The following is a 24,000-nucleotide window of genomic DNA, read 5'->3' on the forward strand; positions in this document are numbered from 1 at the left end:
GACTGACAGATACAGAGGCCACACCTCCTTCACTGAGACTGAAAGGTACAGAGGCCACACCTCATTCATTTAGACTGACAGATACAGAAGCCAGGCCTCCCTCACTGACTGACAGATACAGAGACCACGCCTCTTTTATTAATCTCTATCTATCTATCTATCTATCTATCTATCTATCTATCTATCTATCTATCTATCTATCTATCTATCTATCTATCTATCTATCTATCTATCTATCTATCTATGTCTGTCTAATTGTCTATCTATTCTGGATTCTGATTGGTCAGAGGGTGTATTATTTTTCTATACCAACAGCAATAAGTGCATATAACATCACACTTCATTTCTCCTGGAATTACTGCTACTTATTTTAAATCTGGTCTTTAGGCAAATATCTAACATGTGTAAATGTTACACACTTTACACACCGGCCTGGAGTTAATAATGAGCTGATGAGATGATCTGTGTGTGTTGAAACAGGAACAAACACAAACCTGTGCTTAGTGCTGAAGCTCATTATACCTCACAGCTATTTGTTATGAACTTAATGACAATCTACCTACACGGGAAGACCTCTCTCTTCCTCTCTCTTTCTCTTCCTCTCTCTTTCTCTTGCTCTTTCTCATTCCATTAAAAGGTTTTCTGTGGTTATGAAAACACTGTGACTAAAATTAAATACCTGCATTGATTTTTTTCTATTCTGTATCTTTGCTTGATTAGTTATGGCTTTAACACAAAAACCCAACCCTAGTGAGCAACTACGCTACACCAACCACGGTACTCTGCCAACAATACACTCAACCGCTCTACTCCGTCCACGCTACACCGAGCGCTCTACTCCGTCCAAGCTACACCGACCGCTCTACTCTGTCCATGCTACACAGACCGCTCTACTCTGTCCACGCTACACCGACCGCTCTACTCTGTCCACACTACATCAACCCTTTTACTCCGTCCACGCTACACTGACTGCTCTACTCCGTCCACGCTACACCGACAGCGCTACTCTTTCCACGCTACACTGGCTGCTCTACTCTGTCTACGCTACACCGACCGCTCTACTTTGTCCACACTACATCAACCCTTCTACTCCGTCCACACTACACCGACCGCTCTACTCTGTCCAAGCTACACTGACCGATCTACTTCGTCTACGTTACACTGACAGCTCTACTCCGTCCAATCTACATCAACCCTTCTACTCCGTCCACACGACACCGACCGCTCTACTCTGTCCAAGCTACACTGACCGATCTACTCCGTCTACGCTACACCCACAGCTCTACTCCGTCCAATCTACATCAACCCTTCTACTCTGTCCACAATACACCGACCGCTCTACTCTGTCCAAGCTACACTGACCGATCTACGCCGTCCATGCTACACCGACCGCTCTACTCTGTCCACGCTACACCGACCGCTCTACTCTGCCCGCGCTACTCTGACCACTCTACTCTGTCCATACCACATTAACCCTTCTACTCCGTCCATGCTACACCGACCACTCTACTCTGTCCAAGCTACACTGACCGATCTACTCCGTCTACGCTACACCGACAGCTCTACTCCGTCCAATCTACATCAACCCTTCTACTCCGTCCACACTACACCGACCGCTCTACTCTGTGCAAGCTACACTGACCGATCTACGCCGTCTACGCTACACCGACAGCTCTACTCCGTCCAATCTAAACCGACAGCTCTACTCCGTCCATGCTACACCGACCGCTCTACTCTGTCCACGCTACACCGACCGCTCTACTCTGCCCGCGCTACTCTGACCACTCTACTCTGTCCACACCACATTAACCCTTCTACTCCGTCCATGCTACACTGACCACTCTACTCTGTCCAAGCTACACTGACCGATCTACTCCGTCTACGCTACACCGACAGCTCTACTCCGTCCAATCTACATCAACCCTTCTACTCCGTCCACACTACACCGACCGCTCTACTCTGTGCAAGCTACACTGACCGATCTACGCCGTCTACGCTACACCGACAGCTCTACTCCGTCCAATCTACACCGACAGCTCTACTCCGTCCATGCTACACCGACCGCTCTACTCTGTCCACGCTACACCGACCGCTCTACTCTGCCCACGCTACTCTGACCACTCTACTCTGTCCACACCACATTAACCCTTCTACTCCGTCCACACTACACCGACCGCTCTACTCTGTCCAAGCTACACTGACCGATCTACTCCGTCTACGCTACACCGACCGCTCTACTCTGCCCATGCTAGAAACGACCGCTCTACTCTGCCCACGCTACACTGACCGCTCTAATCCGTCTATCTATCTATCTATCTATCTATCTATCTATCTATCTATCTATCTATCTATCTATCTATCTATCTATCTATCTATCTATCTATCTATGTCTGTCTAATTGTCTATCTATTCTGGATTCTGATTGGTCAGATGGTGTAGATTATTTTTCTATACCAACAGCAATAAGTGCATATAACATCACACTTCATTTCTCCTGGAATTACTGCTACTTATTTTAAATCTGGTCTTTAGGCAAATATCTAACATGTGTGAATGTTACACACTTTACACACCGGCCTGGAGTTAATAATGAGCTGATGAGATGATCTGTGTGTGTTGAAACAGGAACAAACACAAACCTGTGCTTAGTGCTGAAGCTCAATATACCTCACAGCTATTTGTTATGAACTTAATGACAATCTACCTACACGGGAAGACCTCTCTCTCCCTCTCTCTTTCTCTTCCTCTCTCTTTCTCTTGCTCTTTCTCATTCCATTAAAAGGTTTTCTGTGGTTATGAAAACACTGTGACTAAAATTAAATACCTGCATTGATTTTTTTCTATTCTGTATCTTTGCTTGATTAGTTATGGCTTTAACACAAAAACCCAACCCTAGTGAGCAACTACACTACACCAACCACGGTACTCTGCCAACAATACACTCAACCGCTCTACTCCGTCCACGCTACACCGACCGCTCTACTCCGTCCACGCTACACCGACAGCTCTACTCTATCCACGCTACACCGACTGCTCTACTCTGTCCACGCTACACCGACCGCTCTACTCTGTCCACACTACATCAACCCTTCTACTCCATCCAAGCTACACCGACTGCTCTACTCCGTCAATACTACACCGACCGCTCTGCTCTGTCCACGCTACACCGACTGCTCTACTCTGTCCACGCTACACCGACCGCTCTACTCTGTCCACACTACATCAACCCTTCTACTCCATCCAAGCTACACCGACCGCTCTACTCCGTCAATACTACACCGACCGCTCTGCTCTGTCCACGCTACACCGACCGCTCTACTCCGTCCACGCTACACCGACAGCTCTACTCTGCCCACGCTACTCTGACCACTCTACTCTGTCCACACCACATCAACCCTTCTACTCCGTCCATGCTACCCCGACCACTCTACTCTGTCCACGCTACTCTGACCGCTCTACTCTGTCCACACTACATTAACCCTTCCACTCCGTCCATGCTACACTGACCGCTCTACACTGTCAACACTACATCAACCCTTCTACTCCGTCCATGCTACACCGACCGCTCTACTCTGTCCACGCTACACTGATTGCGCTACACTGTCCACCCTACATCAACCCTTCTACTCTGTCCATGCTACACCGACCGCTCTACTCTGTCCACGCTATACTGATCGCGCTACACTGTCCACACTACAGCAACCCTTCTACTCTGTCCATGCTACATAAACGGCTCTATTTTGTCTAAGCTACACCAACCGCACTACGACCCCTCTACTTTGTCCACGCTACACACGACCGCTCTACTTTCTCCACACTACACTGACCATTCTACTCTATCCACACTACACCAAATGCTTTACTAAATCCAAGCTACACTGACCGCTCTACTCCATCCACACAACACTGACCACTCTACTTTCTCTACGCTACACCAAATGCTCTACTCTGTCCACGCTACACTGCCTGCTCTACTTTGTCCACGATACACCGACTGCTCTATTCCATCCAATGTACAAAGACCACTCTACTCTGTCCATGCTACACTGACCACTGTTCTCTGTCCACTTTACATTGATTGCTCTACTCCGTTTACACTACACCGCCTTCTCTACTCTGTCCACGCTACACTGAATGCTTTACTCTGTCCACGCTAAACTGACCGGTCAAAACTAACCACTCTACACTGACTGCTCTACTTCATTCACACTAGTCCAACTGCTCTAGACCAACCACTCTGCATCGATAGCTTGACACCGACTGCTCCACACCGACTGAGCTACACTGACCAATCTAGACTGACCGCTCTACTCTGTCCATGCTACACCGATGCTTTGACTGACCACTCTAGACTGACAGCTCTAGACAAACTACTTCACATCTATCTATCTATCTATCTATCTATCTATCTATCTATCTATCTATCTATCTATCTATCTATCTATCTATCTATCTATCTATCTATCTATCTAAAGATACTAAAAAATGTCTCTGGATGCTGGACACTGATGTCTTTCTTCCTCACTAAAGACAGACATTTGAGGCAAAACTTATTACACCATTTCCTGTTTATTCATTTTTTCAGTCTTTTGTTATCTCACAGCTCTCACGTCCCTCAAAGCATCATGGTCAGTAATGTCTTGGAAAAGCTCGTTACAATGACAGTCCTCTGGTTTTAATTATCAGACTCGATAGATTACATGTTGACATGTTCCTCACTGCTGAACTCAATGAGCCTGGAAATTACTAAGCTCTGTGTGTGTGTGTGTGTGTGTGTGTGTGTGTGTGTGTGTGTGTGTGTGTGTGTGTGTGTGTGTTTAGGGCAGTTTTTACATGTCTGATCTACACACATAATGCACTTCAATCATGCTATACTAATAGGACTTACCCTCTTTGGAAGAGATCCACATTGTGAAATTTGTGCAGCTCCACAGAAAACTCCACAGTGCCCTGTACTTCAGACATCACCTATTCCATCACCTACAGGGGGACACAGTGAGGAAAAATTACATCAGTTTAGCACAAAAGCAGAAGTGACCAATAATCTGACAAGAGGACACTCAGTGCCATATAGTCAAAAGTAAGAGTGAGACAAATGGGCTTGTCTTTAAGTAAAATAGATGGGCGTGTCTTTATGTAAGACAAATAGGCGTGTCTTTGAGTAAGACAGATGGGCATGTGTTTAAGTGAGACAGATGGGCGTGTCTTTGGGTGAGACAGATGGGCATGTGTTCGAGTGAGACAGATGTTCGTGTCTGTGAGTAAGACAGATGGTCATGTCTATGAGTCAGACAAATGGGCGTGTCTTTAAATGAGACAGATGGGCGTGTCCTTGAGTGAGCCAAATGGGCGTGTCTTTAAATAAGACAGATGGGCGTGTCTGTGAGTGAGACAGGTGGGTGTGTCTTTGGGTAAGACAGATCAAATTGAAGACAAAAAAAGTAGAAAAAAAAATTGAAGTGGGCGTGGTCTATTAAAAAAAATATTGTCATCACATATATTATTTGGAATTTTTCCATGTCTGTCCAGAAACGTTTTAAAGCTCATGTGTAGAGCATCGGCTCGTGTCATCAGTTAGTGAGTGCGTCCTTTCATTACCCAGAGTGAGAGAGAAAGAGAGAGAGAGAGAGAAGAGAGTGAATGGGTGGAATGAGAAAGAAACGAGTGATGTTAGGACAAAGCTGTGAGACAAACTGTGTGACTCTCACAGCTCTCTGCACCCGTTGTGCTACATTCATCATCACTGTTGCTCGTTGTTACCAGCCGTGTTTACCTTAACAACCCATTGTTAGCATTATGAGAGTAACAATGGCCAGGATGAAGGCAATAGCAGGAGATAAGTCTCTGATTAACCCGAGCACTGAGTCATCAAGCCCGATGTTTGCCTAATCGACATAGTGGTGTCGGTGGTGCTCGGCTTCATAGCAACGGGGAGTGAGGAACACTCTAATCACAGTGTACAGATGCACAAACCGTTATAATATCCAAATAGTAAAAAAAAAAAAGAGAGAGAGAGATCAGATTTCACCTAAAACCTTCACTGCATGAGAAATAAGACCTGACACCTGAGATGGACATAATATACAACACAAGTAGTATATTATGTTCCTGACACACATGATTCCTTAATGATTATGGAAACATGGGCATTAGTTTTTCATACACTATACTGTAACTGCAGGTTGTAAATTTCAGGAGACATTACAGTAAATCACTGCACAAAATACTGAATTATTCAGAATACTGAGTTATAGAGAGCATTGAAATGTATAAAATATTGGTGTATAGAAAGTACTGAAGTTTGTGAAATACTAAGGTATGGAAACGTTTTTCAGATCAATGAAGTGTATGAAATTATGTAATGTACAGAATACTTAGGTATAGAGAATACTGAAGTGTAGGAAATATTGACGTATAGGGAATACTGAAGTATATAAAAAAGTAAATTGTACAAAATACTGAGTTATAGAAAGTACTCAAGTGTGAAATACTCAAATATAGAAAGTTCTGAAGTGTGTGAAAAATTTTGATTTAAAAAGTACTGAAGTGTGTGAAATATTAAAATGTAGTAAGTACTGAAATTTGAGAAATACTAAGATATACAGAATACTGAGGTATTGAGAGTACTGAAGTGAATGAAATATTGAATAATAGAGAGTACTGAAGTGTATAAAATTCTGAGGTATAGAGAGTACTGAAGTGAATGAAATATTGAATAATAGAGAGTACTGAAGTGTATAAAATTCTGAGGTATAGAGAGTACTGAAGTAAAAAAAAAAATACTGAGGTGTTAAGAGTCCTGAAGTGTAAAAAAAAAATATTGTTGTAGAGAGTTCTAAAGTTTCAAAAATGCTGAGGTGTAGAGATTACTGACATGTAAAAAATACTGAGGTGTAGAGAGAACTAAAGTGTTAAAAAATACTGAGGTGTAGGGAGTAGTAAAGTGTAAAAATTACTGAGGTAAAGGGAGAACTGAAGTGTAAAAAAGTACTGAAGGGTAAAAATTACTGAGTTAAAGGGAGTACTGAAGTGTGAGAAATACTGTAAAACTTACTGAGGTATAGAAAATACTGAAATGTAACAAATACTGAGGTATAGAAAATACTGAAGTGTAACAAATACTGAGGTATAGAAAATACTGGAGTGTAAAATATACTGAGATGTAGAGAGTACTGACATGTAAAAAATACTTGTGTAGAGAGTACTGACGTGTTAAAAATGCTGCGGTGTAGAGATTACTGACGTAAAAAAATATTGAGGTGTAGAGAGAACTAAAGTGTTAAAAAAATACTGAGGTGTAGGGAGTACTAAAGTGTAAAAATTACTGAGGTAAAGGGAAAACTGAAATGTAAAAAAAATGCTAAGATAAAAGGAAGTACTGAAGTGTAAAATATACTGTAGAAATGATTGAGGTATAGAGAGTACTAAAGCGTGAGAAATACTGTAAAGGTGACTGAGGTATAGAAAATACTGAAGTGTAACAAATACTGAGGTATAGAAATTACTGAAGTGTATAAAATACAGAAATATACAGAATACTAAGATGTAGAGAATACTGAAGTGTAAAAGAATACTGAAGTGTAGAGAGTAGTGAAGTGTAAAAAATACTATGGTTTAGAAAGTACTGAAGTGTAAACAATACTGAGGTGTTGAGAGTACTGAAGTAAAAAAAAAATACTGAGGTGTTGAGAGTAGTTAAGTGTAAAAAATACTATGGTTTAGAGAATACTGAAGTGTAAACAATACTGAGGTGTTGAGAGTACTTAAATATAAAAAATACTGTCAGAATTACTGAGGTGTTGAGAGTACTGAAGTGTACAAATGACTGAGGTAAAAAGAGTACTGAAGTGTAAAAAAATACTGAGGTACTGAAGTGTACTATTGTGTACAACTTTTATTTTTTCAGACTGTGATACATAAGGCGAAGCATTATAAACCCCCAGTGCAGCCCTGCAATAAAAGCAGAACTTCTTAAAATAATCCTATAAGGTTAAATGCTGTCTTACATCTCTGGTACTGTCAGGCTTTCCGTTTCTGAACCTATAACTGCCAGTCTTTTGTTGCTCTTGACGTTATAAGTAAAGGAACAGGACGCCTGGTACTCCTGGTGGTACACAGTTAAATTCTGGAATTGCAAGGTAAAATGCTGATCTGTTGCTTTTGCTTACACGGGGCCTATAGTGATGTTTATATTGTCCAAGTCTGAGCTCCTAGAAGTCTCCTGTGGAAATTAAAGTCCATGATTGACACCTCGATCCATTTATCTAGTTTTTCCCGGAGCTCTAAGCAAGTTTTTCTCTTTCACACACATGCAGGAAGCCGAGCGGCGATCATGATCGCGTAAAGGTCACTGGTGTTTGTGATGATGATGATATTGCTGCGGTGGCGATGATCCAGCCTGGCACATGGCAGCAGTGCGGTGACATTTAGACTGAGCACCGTTGGCCAAGGTAGCAGCATTTGCCCCGAGTAACCCGGCTCGTCGTTTTGTCCTCTGGCTGAAAGCGAAGGAGACGGAATCGGTCCAAATGTGCAACCTGACTGTGTGAATGTGGAGCGATTCTAAATAGACGTCCGCAAAACATGCTAATTCAAGCTATAAATGTGACCCTACTGTACATTTTTCTATATATTCGATCTAAACTGCGTACAGTTTCCTTTAAACGCGTTTGTGAGATCTTAGCAGAAAACCATGGTGATCTGCACAGACTCCGATTCTCTATCTGTAATTATCCCTGACGTTCTCTGTCTCGTTCTGTCTCTTTCACTCTCATCACGCACCAGATCTGTTTCCTAATCAATTCTTCTCTGTCCCACATCCACTCACGTCCATATTCATCATCATCATCAGTTCACTGTATATCTTCCAGAAAAACAAGCAAACACTAGGACTGACCAAGGCCTGAAAGCTCATCCTACTCTCTGACAACCATGACATCACATCACAGACAGGTCGTATGGACACTATATGGACAGTAGTATTGGGACGCCTGATTTGTTTTTCCAGCCCCAAACTGTTACCACAAATTTGAAAGAACAACAATTGTATCGGACGTCTTGGATTCTGCAGTAGGAAATTTTCTCTTCACTTAAATGAGAGACCCAAACCCGTTCCAGCATGACAATGCTCCTGCACACTAAGCCATCTTCATGAAGATCTGCTTTCCATGGTTCCGTGTGCTAGATCTGCTGCTATATCTTCACAGAACATCTTGAAACATTTACCCAGAAGAGTAGAGATTATTACAGGAGCAAATGGAGACAGACAGACAGACAGACAGACAGACAGACAGACAGACAGACAGACAGACAGACAGACAGACAGACAGACAGACAGACAGACAGACAGATGTCTATAATGGACTAAAACTGGAAAAGAAATGTGTTTTTCTTTCCTGGAGATGAAGGATGGTGTCTGTTGCCCTTCTGAGCATCACTGTTACATTTCATGTCCTCATTACATTCATGACTGTGACAACGGTGTCCAGGAAATCCTGCTTCTACACCTTTGTATTTAATATTCACTCTGGCACAGTCATCATTCATCACTCATCAAATATTCATGAGCCACAGAGTGCCACCGTGTACTGGCCGTGTTTTCACAACCAGCCATGATGAAAGGAGGAAAAAAAAACGTGATGTCCGTCCTGACGACGCTGAAGGAGCCGTACTGCGGAACACGGAGCAGAGAGAATTGAAGTCTAGCATGAGAGCAAGAATGCAAAGTCTTTATGCTCTTAGCAAAAATCCATTTTTTATGAAAGCACTTTTTAAGCCCGTATGAAAAGGCATGAAGACGAGACAGAATTCTTCATCCCGTGTTGCTTGTGTGAGCTCTGCTGAGAAATGAAAAATATGATTGGTATGTTCATTGCTGCTGATTATCTGTGTAGTGCTCCACATATCTGCAATAAATACCTGAACCTGTAGTGGACTGTGGTCGAGACCAGAACCATTGCTTGTATTTTTTTTCCGTTTTCTCATTTTATCACATCTGAACTCTAATACTAATAAAAACGTGGGAAAGCTGTGAAAAAACAGTGACAGTGGAGAAACCTACAGTATACAATATTCTATCTATCTATCTATCTATCTATCTATCTATCTATCTATCTATCTATCTATCTATCTATCTATCTATCTATCTATCTGCCTGTCTGCCTGTCTGTCTGTCTGTCTGTCTGTCTGTCTGTCACACCCACTGATCCATCCATTCATCCACCCCTCCATGGATGAATGGAGCTAGCTTGCTAATCCAGGCACTAAATGTGCTATGGAATGGTAGATCTGTACCCCAGGCCTCCTCATAAAAAGCAGATAACATGAAAAGTATTAGATGAGAAGCTGTGGTGAGAGAACGGGTGCAACCTCACAGTTCTGCTGAGAGTGTGAGTGGAGTTTGGGTTCTTGTGCATGTGTATACAGAACTCGAGCTCTTTCTCTATATGATAAAGATGTAAAAGAAGGAGTATGTAAGCAGGGGGTTGGTTCTTCGACTCAAATACTCTAATGGTGCACTTGCTCCAACACGGATTCTCTTCAGAGTGTGAAAGCGAGCAGCATCTGCTGTAAACTGGCTCAGATTTCACATTACATGATATGTATATGTATATATCTTTCCCGGGTAGACGTGAGGCTGTAGACAAACGTTATAAATGTAAATAAACGCAAATGTGTTTAAGTGGATAAATGTTGTAATAAAATCCCTCCTGATGTACGCACCACTACGTTCTCAGGTTGCGTCCGCGATCGATGGATAAGGTGCTCTGCGGCTTCGCGACCAGTGACCGATGCTTTCATTCTTTTGTGAGGGTCTTACACTCCCATAGGCTGTTTGTGTGTGTGTGTGTGTGTGTGTGTGTGTGTGTGTGTGTGTACGAGAGACTCTTTGCTTTGACCCTCGAGCATGTACTCTGTGTACTTTATTAGTTCCATCCATCACTTCTTCATGGTGCACGTTACATCAGCATCTCTGTGATGTTTAGAACACAGCGTTCCTCTCGGCTTTACTCAGTAATCATGATGTCATATACCTCATCAGACGTAATAATCGATGTAATCAACACCACCGTGTCACTCTGGTAAAAGAAAACAATCAATAACGAGCAGTGAGATGATGACGTGTAGGTTACTGTTGTTCAATAAACCTGAAGTTGATTATTTTCCTTAAACGTCACCATTAAATGTTGTTAATTCGTCTTGCCAAAAGAGCAATGTGTTATTTTTATCCTTTTAAAGTTGCACTGCATGATGAAGATTGCCCACAATGGCCTTGAATTTATTTAGTAAAAGATGCAGCTCCGACAGATGATCTCATTTAATTAATTTATTTTTTCTTTTTTTTTACATTTTACTGAATTCAAGTGTTCATTGTATTTATTTATTCTTTAGTTAAATTAAACTTAGTATTTTATTCATTTTTGATTAAATAAATGTACTCAAAACGGCCCACTAATATTACAGAAGTCGGCACATATTTTACATTATCTTTATTTTAATTCAATTTAGTTACAGTTAATTAAGACACTGTTGCTAAGCAACAAATCATTTTCATTTAGTGATATTTTTTTTTTTAATGAATTTTATTTTGCTTCATTTTTGCTCAAATAAATGTCCTATAATAAAATGTGACAATCAAGTAATATGAAAAAGAATATGTATATAATATTTTTTCAATAATAAATATGATAATGATAAAGTAATTAGAATAATTAAAATTAGGACAATTAAAAAAAATCTGGCGAAATTTAAGTTTGGTTTTTTTTGAAGAATCTAAAAATGTATTTTTTGTAGAATGTATTTTTCTCTTTTTTGTTCTGTTCCTTTTTTCCTTGTGATAATCTCATAGGTAATTACTTAGACTCGTTAGCTAATTATACTCTTGCGTAACCTGCGCAATTTATCCATTGCCCCGGTCTGTTTTCCTTATAAGGTCAATGGTTCCTGTCCTGGTTCTTGGTTTGTTCTTGTTGGTCATTCTTCTTACCTGTGCACTTTTTCTCTTCACAGAAGCTTTTGTGTATTTGGGAAGAATTTGGCGTATACAGTATTTGCTGGGTTTTCCAAGCCCTGTCCCTCGTAGCTGGTGTTTCAGGAACCACATTGAGTTTTTTTTTTAAAACTATGAAGAAAACTGAACTGTTTGAAGGCTGAGAGCATGCTGAGGTAAAGAGCCTGTGATTAATGAAGGCTGGTGAATGAAGGTCAGAACACTCTGAGGATTAGGATGTGGATCAGTGATGGCCAGTGAAGCCTCGATCCACAGGAATTTGCTACACTGTGAACTTTTAATGGGTTACAAACTCCAATATTGTGACATCATGGGGGGTGCATGGGGATTCTGGCGAATTGTAAATACGGTTAAAACAATATGATTAAAATGCCTTTGCTAGGTAACTGGGATCCAGACCTGTAGGACTTAGCTAGCAAATGATTATGATGTGACCCTAGAAAGCGAACCAAGATTATTGAACATAACATTCTACAGAAGTAGCGGGATATTTTACAAAATCTTTCATTCACAGAGTTACAAGTAATTAAAACACTGTTGCTAAGCAACAAGGGAAACATGGACGACAGATATATGGTAGCACAGAAGGATGAATGTGAGCGTTCATTATTGCGACTTCTAAAAAATGGCACGATGTTCACGAGCGAAACTTGTGAAAGTATGTACGACTAACGGAAACACTGTTGCTAGGCAACCGGAGCATGTGGACACCAGAATGTAAAATGTGATATCCAGTATGATGAAATCGCACCTAACTAGCAACATGTTAACGTATTCAGGTGAAAGAAAATGCTGTTTCTGGGCAACTGGGCAATATGAGCACCAGCTATATGCTAGCTTCTTCACGTGAAAAATGTAATCAACCATTATTGTCACAAGACACACTGAACTAGTGGCAAATTGTCACAAATCTTGAACGTTTTCAAGTGGTTACAACCCCCCTCCTCCCAGAAACAGTTGTTGTTATGGAAAACTGGGAAACATGGACCTGAGCATACGCGAACAAAATATTAGTTATTATCCAGAACATTGGTTTAACATAAAGTAATACTACTTCTACTTAATGAATTTCCATCTAGGATCTTTCTATTTCCCGATTTCAGTAGAGATTGTGACGTTGTATATGTTACAACTGAAAGGACACACAAGCAGGCGGAAACTTGTTTATTTTCAGCGCGCTCTACTTCCTGCAATGTGGCGTCTCTGAGGAAAAAACGATTTACTAAACAAACTGAAATGAGCGCCGGGATCAGGGAGCATTTACACATAGTGCTTATGGTGTGCTGGAATTTGAGTGAAATTCATGTTAGAGGCGGACGACACTCAGAAGGTGATCACAAGGCACTGTTCAGACATGGGCTATTTTTTCTTTCCCCAAAGCAACCTGGGTTTCAACCAGGATGATACCCTGGCTCAACGGTTTACACTTTGGGTTTACTGATCAGAAGGTCAGCACCTCCATGGAGCCACTGCTGGGACTTTGAGCAAGGATGATACCCTGGCTTAATGGTTAACCCTTTGGGTTATGGATTAGATGATCAGCACCTCCATTGTGCCAACAGTGGGCCTTTGAGCAAGGCCTAGGATGATACCCTGGCTCAATTGTTAACTCTATGGGAAACTGGTGAGAAGGTCAGCACCTCCAAGGTACCACTGTTGCGCCCTTGGGCAAGGCCCATGATGATACACTGGCTCAATGGTTAATGCTTCGGGTTACTGATTAGAAAGTCAGCATCACCATGGTGCCACTGTTGGGCCCTTAAGCAAGGCCCAGGATGATAACCTGGTTCAATGGTTAAGGTTTTGGGAAACTGATCAGGTCATCAGAACCTCCAAGGTGCCAATGTTGGGCCTTTAAGAAAGGCGCAGGATGATACTCTGACTCAGTGGCTAGACTTAGGGTTACTGATTAGAAGATCAGCACAACCATGGTCCCAATGTTGGGCCCTCAAGCAAGGCCCAGGATAACACCCTGGCTCAATAGTAAAACCTTTGAGGTAATTATCAGAAGGTCAGCACCTCAATGCTGCCACTTTTGGATCTCCAGGATGGTACCCTGCTCAATGGTTAACGCTTTGGGAAACTGGTAAAAAGGCTGGTTAATGCTCAAGTTGTTGGTCAGCACCTCCATGGTGCCACTGTTGGGCCCTTGAGCAAGGCCCTTAACCCTTTTTGCTCATGGCCAACCCTAAGCTCCGACCCATTCACATTCGGCACATACCTTTTTTGCAGAACATCTTATAATATAGTATTTATGCAACCAAGCAGTTTAGGGTTAAAGGTCTTGATCAAGCAGTGGCAGCGTGCAACCGACCTTCTGATTAGAAATCCAACCTCTTAACCACTAAGCTACCACAAGCTAGGAATTTTTGAAGAAAAGCATTTCACTCTGCTCAAGTGCATAAAAACAAAAAAAGACTTCATCTACTGAGATGTTTTGTAGGGTGGGATGAACACAGAGAACCTTAAGGACCTCCATATGGATAATTGGAGAAATTTCTCACAAGGTTCAAAATGAAACCAATAAGGTGGAAACTCTTATGCATTGAATTACCAGAATTGCATGGTGCAGGAAATTGTTATAGAAAAAAAGTGGATAATAATGAACAATTCTTATTTCCAGTAGGAGAAGACACATGGCAGGTGTGTGCTTATGGCCAGAAACCACCCACCATAGGAAGTGTTTATACATGAGTCAGCCTGCCATAGTGCTTCCATAAAGAGTGAACCCAGGAAAGTTCATGCGCTGCCGTCTGTCACACTGGGAATGCTGGTTTGATGCGCAGTACTCGATACTGAAACCCTAAAACAAATGAGTTGAGCTCCAGAACTGTTACATTCCTCAAGCTCATTATGTCTTCGGCTAAATATAGCTTCGATCGACAAAGCAACAACTTATTCGCTGTAGGACTGTCTCTGGAGAGATTGCTCTCACACACACACACACACACACACAAAGTTAAATCCACTCTATATGGCCAATTCTTCTCCATCCTACGTAATTTAAAATCCCGAAAACGGAATACAGCATAGATGATCGTCAATACATGACGGTGTAACCCACCTATGGTGAAAGAAGTGCAGCGTCATTCCACTAGTCTACAGCCGCTATTCAGAGATCTCTGCATCTCCCTCTTGATCCGATGATCCAGCATGCCCGTGAAGGCAGAATTATATAAATCACATGACTGAGAGAGAGAGAGAGAGAGAGAGAGAGAGAGAGAGAGAGAGAGAGAGAGAGAGAGAGAGAGAATCATGGGACTTTGCTGCAATGAACAACCTCATTCATTCAAAAGCCTGAGTGCTTAAAACTCGTACACACCTCTACCCGCTCTCAAGGAAGTGCTCTAGATGACGGATGTATAGCAGGAAGAAGATCCATTTCACCGCCGTGCTCTAAATGCAGCCAACTCAGCTCTATTTTTAACCTGTTGGTGAAGGTGGAATTCTTTCCAGCTCTCTGTCTCTACTAACAGGTTTATATTTCACTGTGAATTAAACACTTTTAAATCATTAAAAAAGCAAGTGTTTTAACAGAATCATGGACATTTTATAGCAAAAAACACGGAAACGTTTCTCCATAACCGCAGTCACTTTTTAACATACTGTAACCAGACACTTTTCACGGTAACTACAGACACTTTTTAACATATTGTAACCAGACACTTTTCACGATAACTACAGACACTTTTTAACATGCTGTATCCAGGCATGTTTTAACATACTGTAACCAGACTCTTTCTAACATACTGTAAGCAGACTCTTTTCAACATATCTACAGACACGTTTTAACATAACTACTGACACTTTTCAACATACTATAACCAGACACATTTCACCATACTGTAACCAGACTCTTTTTTAACATACTGTAAACAAACTCTTTTTAACATAACTACTGACACGTTTTAACATACTGTAACCAGACACTTTTCACAATACTGTAACCAGACACGTTCAAATATAACCACAGACACATTTCAACATAACCAGACACTTTTCAACACACTTTAACCAGACACTTTTCACCATAACCAGACACTTTCCAACATAATCACAGACACTTCAACATAACCACAGACACTTTTCAGCATATCCAGACACTTTTCAACACACTTTAACCAGACACTTTTCACCATAACCAGACACTTTTAAACATAACCAGAGACACTTCAACATAACCACAGGCACTTTCTGTTGTGTTGTAGCTCTATTGTGTGGTAATGCTAGATCTGTTGTGTGGTAATGTTAGATCTGTTGTGTGGTAATGCTAGATCTGTTGTGTTGTAGATCTATTGTGTGGTAATGCTAGATCTGTTGTGTTGTAGATCTATTGTGTGGTAATGCTAGATCTGTTGTGTGGTAATGTTAGATCTGTTGTGTGGTAATGTTAGATCTGTTGTGTTGTAGATCTATTGTGTGGTAATGCTAGATCTGTTGTGTGGTAATGTTAGATCTGTTGTGTGGTAATGCTAGATCTGTTGTGTGGTAATGCTAGATCTGTTGTGTGGTAATGTTAGATCTGTTGTGTGGTAATGCTAGATCTGTTGTGTGGTAATGTTAGATCTGTTGTGTGGTAATGCTAGATCTGTTGTGTGGTAATGCTAGATCTGTTGTGTGGTAATGCTAGATCTGTTGTGTTGTAGATCTATTGTGTGGTAATGCTAGATCTGTTGTGTAATGATAGTTATATTATTTTGTGGTCAGGAACCACAGACATGTGAATATGAACATAAAGGTGAATATGACTCTGGACCCATTACGGTGCTAATCAGCTACACTGCACTCTGTGGTCTGACATGAAAGTCCTGTAACTGGAAAATGTTCTGATTGGATTAGGCAGTGGAGGAGCAGATGCTCCAGGCTGCTTCTTACACCATATACATGTTAAAGCCACTTATCTGTCCCCAGGAGGTAACTTCATGTTCTCCACACTAAACACCATCAGCAGCACTTCTTCTGAGTTTACATCACAAAACCCATCCATTAAACCAACCTACTGCAGAACCAGTGTGATCTTCTCATCTCCTCTAGCTACTCGAAATCTCTGAACCACACACCCATGCCTGTGTTAGTTACAAGAGTTATTGCTCGTGCCTCTTATTAATCATCTACCTGTATGCATGCGTGTCTGTGTGTGTCTGTGTGTGTGTGTGTGTGTGTGTGTGTGTGTGTGTGTGTGTGTGTGTGTGTGTGTGTGTGTGTGTGTGTGTGAGAGAGAGAGAGAGAGAGAGAGAGAGAGAGAGAGAGAGAGAGAGAGAGAGATAGTCTGAACTACACAATGTTCCATTAAGCCCATACACATATAATTATAATTGTGTTCAAGGTGTAACATGGCACGCACACACACACACACACACACACACACACACACACACACACACACACACACACACAATCCTATGGGATTCACACACATGGAACAGTGAATAGTGCAATGCAATTACTGGTCTAGGCTTGTTTACTGTACACACACACACACACACACACACACACTCACGTTGAGTTATTGTTGTTATTGTTATCTCATGATACATGTATGAGGGAACGTCTGTATGAGTAACTGACTGTATCCTAAACACTCTTTACCCCCAACCATGTAGACTAAATTCTAAAGAGTTACCCCAATCTAGACAAAAGTATTGGGATACCTGACTTTTTTCACCCAAATGTTCTTCTTCCCAACCACTGAGTTGGAGGTACACAATTGTACATGACGTCTTTGCATTAGATTTTTAACTCAATTAAACAAGAAGACCCAAACTTGGTCCAGCACGAATGCACAAAACCAGCTCCATGAAGATCAGCTTTCCATGGGTTGGAAGATATGCTTAGATCTCCTGCTATAGAGCTCCAACACCTACTGAAAATCTTTTGGATGAACCTACATCAGTACCTTACTTTAATGACATGCTTGTGGATGAATCAATCTACATTAATCTCCAGGAAAATCTAGTCTTCAGAGGACTGGAGCTTATTATAACGGCTAATGGAGACTACATGTGGACTGGGACGTTCAAAAAAAGGACATCAATCTAATAGTCACCACAAACGTTTGAGTGTATAGTGTGTGTATACACATTCAGCATTCACATTCATCCCAAAGGTTGGAGCTCTATAGCAGGAAATCTTCTACATAGTCCAACCAATGTGAAGCAGATCTTCATGGAGCACAAGGGTATTGTCATGCATGTTTTTGTTACAGCGTCCAACGACTTCCGATACAATTGTGTGCAGGAACAGTTTGGAGAAGATCTAGATCTGTTGTGTTGTAGATCTGTTGTGTTGTTATGCTAGACCTGTTGTGTGGTAATGTTAGATCTGTTGTGTTGTAATGCTAGATCTGTTGTGTTGTAGATCTATTGTGTGGTAATGCTAGACCTGTTGTGTGGTAATGTTAGATCTGTTGTGTTGTAATGCTAGATCTGTTGTGTTGTAGATCTATTGTGTGGTAATGCTAGATCTGTTGTGTGGTAATGTTAGATCTGTTGTGTGGTAATGCTAGATCTGTTGTGTTGTAGATCTATTGTGTGGTAATGCTAGACCTGTTGTGTGGTAATGTTAGATCTGTTGTGTTGTAATGCTAGATCTGTTGTGTTGTAGATCTATTGTGTGGTAATGCTAGACCTGTTGTGTGGTAATGTTAGATCTGTTGTGTTGTAATGCTAGATCTGTTGTGTTGTAGCTCTATTGTGTGGTAATGCTAGATCTGTTGTGTGGTAATGTTAGATCTGTTGTGTGGTAATGCTAGATCTGTTGTGTTGTAGATCTATTGTGTGGTAATGCTAGACCTGTTGTGTGGTAATGTTAGATCTGTTGTGTTGTAATGCTAGATCTGTTGTGTTGTAGATCTATTGTGTGGTAATGCTAGACCTGTTGTGTGGTAATGTTAGATCTGTTGTGTTGTAATGCTAGATCTGTTGTGTTGTAGATCTATTGTGTGGTAATGCTAGATCTGTTGTGTGGTAATGTTAGATCTGTTGTGTTGTAATGCTAGATCTGTTGTGTTGTAGATCTATTGTGTGGTAATGCTAGATCTGTTGTGTGGTAATGTTAGATCAGTTGTGTGGTAAAGCTAGATCTGTTGTGTGGTAATGTTAGATCTGTTGTGTGGTAATGCTAGATCTGTTGTGTGGTAATGTTAGATCTGTTGTGTGGTAATGCTAGATCTGTTGTGTTGTAGATCTATTGTGTGGTAATGCTAGATCTGTTGTGTGGTAATGTTAGATCTGTTGTGTGGTAATGTTAGATCTGTTGTGTTGTAGATCTATTGTGTGGTAATGCTAGATCTGTTGTGTGGTAATGTTAGATCTGTTGTGTGGTAATGCTAGATCTGTTGTGTGGTAATGCTAGATCTGTTGTGTGGTAATGTTAGATCTGTTGTGTGGTAATGCTAGATCTGTTGTGTGGTAATGCTAGATCTGTTGTGTGGTAATGCTAGATCTGTTGTGTTGTAGATCTATTGTGTGGTAATGCTAGATCTGTTGTGTGGTAATGTTAGATCTGTTGTGTTGTAATGCTAGATCTGTTGTGTTGTAGATCTATTGTGTGGTAATGCTAGATCTGTTGTGTGGTAATGTTAGATCAGTTGTGTGGTAAAGCTAGATCTGTTGTGTGGTAATGTTAGATCTGTTGTGTGGTAATGCTAGATCTGTTGTGTGGTAATGTTAGATCTGTTGTGTGGTAATGCTAGATCTGTTGTGTTGTAGATCTATTGTGTGGTAATGCTAGATCTGTTGTGTGGTAATGTTAGATCTGTTGTGTGGTAATGTTAGATCTGTTGTGTTGTAGATCTATTGTGTGGTAATGCTAGATCTGTTGTGTGGTAATGTTAGATCTGTTGTGTGGTAATGCTAGATCTGTTGTGTGGTAATGCTAGATCTGTTGTGTGGTAATGTTAGATCTGTTGTGTGGTAATGCTAGATCTGTTGTGTGGTAATGCTAGATCTGTTGTGTGGTAATGCTAGATCTGTTGTGTTGTAGATCTATTGTGTGGTAATGCTAGATCTGTTGTGTAATGATAGTTATATTATTTTGTGGTCAGGAACCACAGACATGTGAATATGAACATAAAGGTGAATATGACTCTGGACCCATTACGGTGCTAATCAGCTACACTGCACTCTGTGGTCTGACATGAAAGTCCTGTAACTGGAAAATGTTCTGATTGGATTAGGCAGTGGAGGAGCAGATGCTCCAGGCTGCTTCTTACACCATATACATGTTAAAGCCACTTATCTGTCCCCAGGAGGTAACTTCATGTTCTCCACACTAAACACCATCAGCAGCACTTCTTCTGAGTTTACATCACAAAACCCATCCATTAAACCAACCTACTGCAGAACCAGTGTGATCTTCTCATCTCCTCTAGCTACTCGAAATCTCTGAACCACACACCCTTGCCTGTGTTAGTTACAAGAGTTATTGCTCGTGCCTCTTATTAATCATCTACCTGTATGCATGCGTGTCTGTGTGTGTCTGTGTGTGTGTGTGTGTGTGTGTGTGTGTGTGAGAGAGAGAGAGAGAGAGAGAGAGAGAGAGAGAGAGAGAGAGAGATAGTCTGAACTACACAATGTTCCATTAAGCCCATACACATATAATTATAATTGTGTTCAAGGTGTAACATGGCACGCACACACACACACACACACACACACACACACACAATCCTATGGGATTCACACACATGGAACAGTGAATAGTGCAATGCAATTACTGGTCTAGGCTTGTTTACTGTATACACACACACACACACACACACACACACACACACACACACACACACACACACTCACGTTGAGTTATTGTTCCTGCGTCTTATTATTCATCTTCAACCTGTGTGTGTGTGTGTGTGTGTGTGTGTGTGTGTGTGTGTGTGCAGCACGCGCCATGCACACACAACGAGCCTCCTAAACGCACGCGGGTGAACTACGTCTCGCGCTGCCATCAGTCGATCGGTGGTGATGCCTCACCTGTGCCGCGAGAACCTTCGGTCCACACCTGCCTGTTTCTGTCCCCGGTTCCGTCCTCTCGGTTCCGTCCCGCTCCTAGGGCATAAAGATGGAGTGTGTCTGTGCGCGCGCGTGTTTTTCTGTTAGTGTCCGTATGTATGTGTGTGAGTGTGTGTAAGCGAGTGTGAGGGTGTGTGTGATCAAATCTCCGTGCACTGGAGGAATAAAAGCACGGCTGCTGCTGCTGCTCCTGCGGCTGCTGCTGTCGCTGTTGTCATGGTTACGCACTGTTCCGTCGCATCACGGGACTGCGGCGCGCTCCGGACCGCATGCGGGAACGCGCCTGAGCCGGCCACGGGAGCGCGCTTTACGCTATGAGAGAGAGCGCATGATACAGTGTGTGTGTGTGTGTGTGTGTGTGTGTGTGTGTGTGTGTGTGTGTGTGTGTGTGTGTGTGTCCTTGAGTGCTCGAGAGCTCGAGGTGAGTAGTAATTTGTAGCAGGTGGTATTTATTACTAGTTGTCAATAATAATAATAATAATAATAATAATAATAATAATAATAATAATAATAATAATAATAATAAATAGTTATTATTGTTGTTATTGTTATTATTATTATTGTTTCATAATCATTTATTATACTTATATTAATATAATTTATATATTTTGTTGCTTTACATATAAATGTTTTTAGATTTTACTACTAATATAACATGAAAATTATTAAATATTTATAAATTATTTATATTTATTTATAATTATTAATTGTACTGGATTTATAGAGCACTCATCTTGTACTCATACACATAATACATAGAGTTTTCATAATTACTCATAATTGTTCCATATTCCCGGGACCAGGTGGAGAAGAATCCATGTGCGCTTTATAAAAGAGTAAAGAACATAATCCAGGATGCAGTCAAAGAACAGGCGGGAACTTCGGTACACAATACAATCAGACCATGAAGTCAACGAATCTACAAAACACAGAACCGAAAGAGTGGTCAGGAAAGGCAAAGGTTGAAACACAATAGTACAGGATTGGTATGTGTACAACACAGCTTGGTATGCAAACAAAAGCACAATACTTGTGGCATTAGCATAGCATAAGAAGGCTACAAACAGGAAGTGACCCTTGACCCAGAGGTTTTCAGAATTTTGATGAAGGTTCCCTCTTGTTAAATGGAGAAGGAACTGCAATGGGAGCTGTTACAGAATCTCCCCTACTAGGAACAGGATGGTCAGGATGGTTACTGTGGAATTCCTCGGTCAGTGACAGGTCCAAAATATCTTCCCGGTTTACCCAAACACTGCTTCTCAGTTCCGTACCCCTCCCAGTCCACAAGTTATTGGAGTTGACCCCCACCTGTCTACATGACCGTAACATAGATTGCACTATATAAGCTGGGGGACCAATGATCTCAAAAGAAGATAGGGTCCAGACCTGGTTTCTCGTCAATTGCGGGCATGTGTCAAGGTTCGAGGGTTGTGGCTTGTGTGTGGTATCCAGATGTGAGGCTAACATAAATCCCCAACATGTCACAAAACACTTTCCAAACCCGTGAGGTGAATTGGGTTTCTTGATCCAAGACAATGGCTCCGGGAGGGCGTATGGTAATTGGCGTGGTGTGCGGACTTGAGCATCTGTGACATGTTTCAACATATTTTTTTATATCCATTTGGCGGGATGGCTTCCAAAAGATGTTCCAAATCAGGCTGATGGTGCGATGGATACCTGGATGCCCAGTGCTAAGCAACATGTGCAGCACCCACTCCAGAAGTCGTTGCCACTGCCCAGTAGGGAGATAATGTTTGCCAGGAGGGCAGTTCTGTGGGGTATATAAATAGTGTATTATAATAATAATTGTGTGCTTATAATACATGGAGTACTTATACTGCATTTATAATAATTCAATTCAATTCAATTAATTTTTATTTGTATAGCGCTTTTAACAATGAACATTGTCTCAAAGCAGCTTTACACAGATAATGCGAATTGAAAAATTGAATATGTTCTTTATGAGTAAGTTTGTCCCTGATGAGCAAGCCGGTGGCGACTAATACATAGAGCGCTCATACTGCATTTATAATACATAGAGCGCTCATACTGCACTTATAATACATAGAGCACTCATACTGCACTTATAATACATAGAGCGGTCATACTGCACTTATAATACATAGAGCGCTCATACTGCACTTATAATACATAGAGCGGTCATACTGCATTTATAATACATTGAGCGTTCACACTGCACTTATAATACATAGAGCACTCATACTGCATTTATAATATATAGAGCACTCATACTGCACTTATAATACATAGAGCGCTCATACTGCACTTATAATACATAGAGCGGTCATACTGCACTTATAATACATTGAGCGTTCACACTGCACTTATAATACATAGAGCACTCATACTGCATTTATAATATATAGAGCACTCATACTGCACTTATAATACATAGAGCACTCATACTGCATTTATAATACATAGAGCACTCATACTGCATTTATAATACATAGAGCACTCATACTGCACTTATAATACATGGAGTGGTCATACTGCATTTATAATACATAGAGCACTCATACTGCACTTATAATACATGGAGCGGTCATACTGCATTTATAATACATAGAGCACTCATACTGCACTTATAATACATAGAGCACTCATACTGCACTTATAATACATAGAGCACTCATACTGCATTTATAATACATAGAGCACTCATACTGCACTTATAATACATGGAGTGGTCATACTGCATTTATAATACATAGAGCACTCATACTGCACTTATAATACATAGAGCACTCATACTGCACTTATAATACATAGAGCACTCATACTGCATTTATAATATATAGAGCACTCATACTGCACTTATAATACATAGAGCACTCATACTGCACTTATAATACATGGAGCGGTCATACTGCATTTATAATACATAGAGCACTCATACTGCACTTATAATACATAGAGCACTCATACTGCACTTATAATACATAGAGCACTCATACT

At 41.1% G+C, this 24,000-nt stretch overlaps 1 protein-coding gene across 3 annotated transcripts in view; it reads right to left on the minus strand.

Annotated features, from left to right (window-relative positions):
- The window catches only part of fam135b (family with sequence similarity 135 member B), an 81,868-nt gene extending 60,493 nt beyond the window's left edge, over window positions 1-21,375 (minus strand). Inside the window, exons 1-4 of one of the 3 annotated variants that reach the window (XM_083546766.1) lie at window positions 20,983-21,375; window positions 15,333-15,438; window positions 15,075-15,198; window positions 4,889-4,980 (exon numbers count right to left, since the gene is read on the minus strand). In XM_083546766.1, coding sequence (XP_083402892.1) covers window positions 4,889-4,965 — 77 coding nt within the window. In that variant the 5' untranslated portion in view covers window positions 4,966-4,980; window positions 15,075-15,198; window positions 15,333-15,438; window positions 20,983-21,375. The remainder of the gene's footprint in view (window positions 1-4,888; window positions 4,981-15,074; window positions 15,199-15,332; window positions 15,439-20,982) is intronic. The other 2 variants (XM_083546765.1, XR_014534386.1) reach the window with 2 other exon arrangements.
- Between the last annotated feature and the right edge of the window lie 2,625 nt (window positions 21,376-24,000).

This window comes from Silurus aristotelis (genome assembly GCF_946808225.1).
Source record: "Silurus aristotelis genome assembly, chromosome: 7".
Lineage (NCBI taxonomy): Eukaryota > Metazoa > Chordata > Actinopteri > Siluriformes > Siluridae > Silurus > Silurus aristotelis.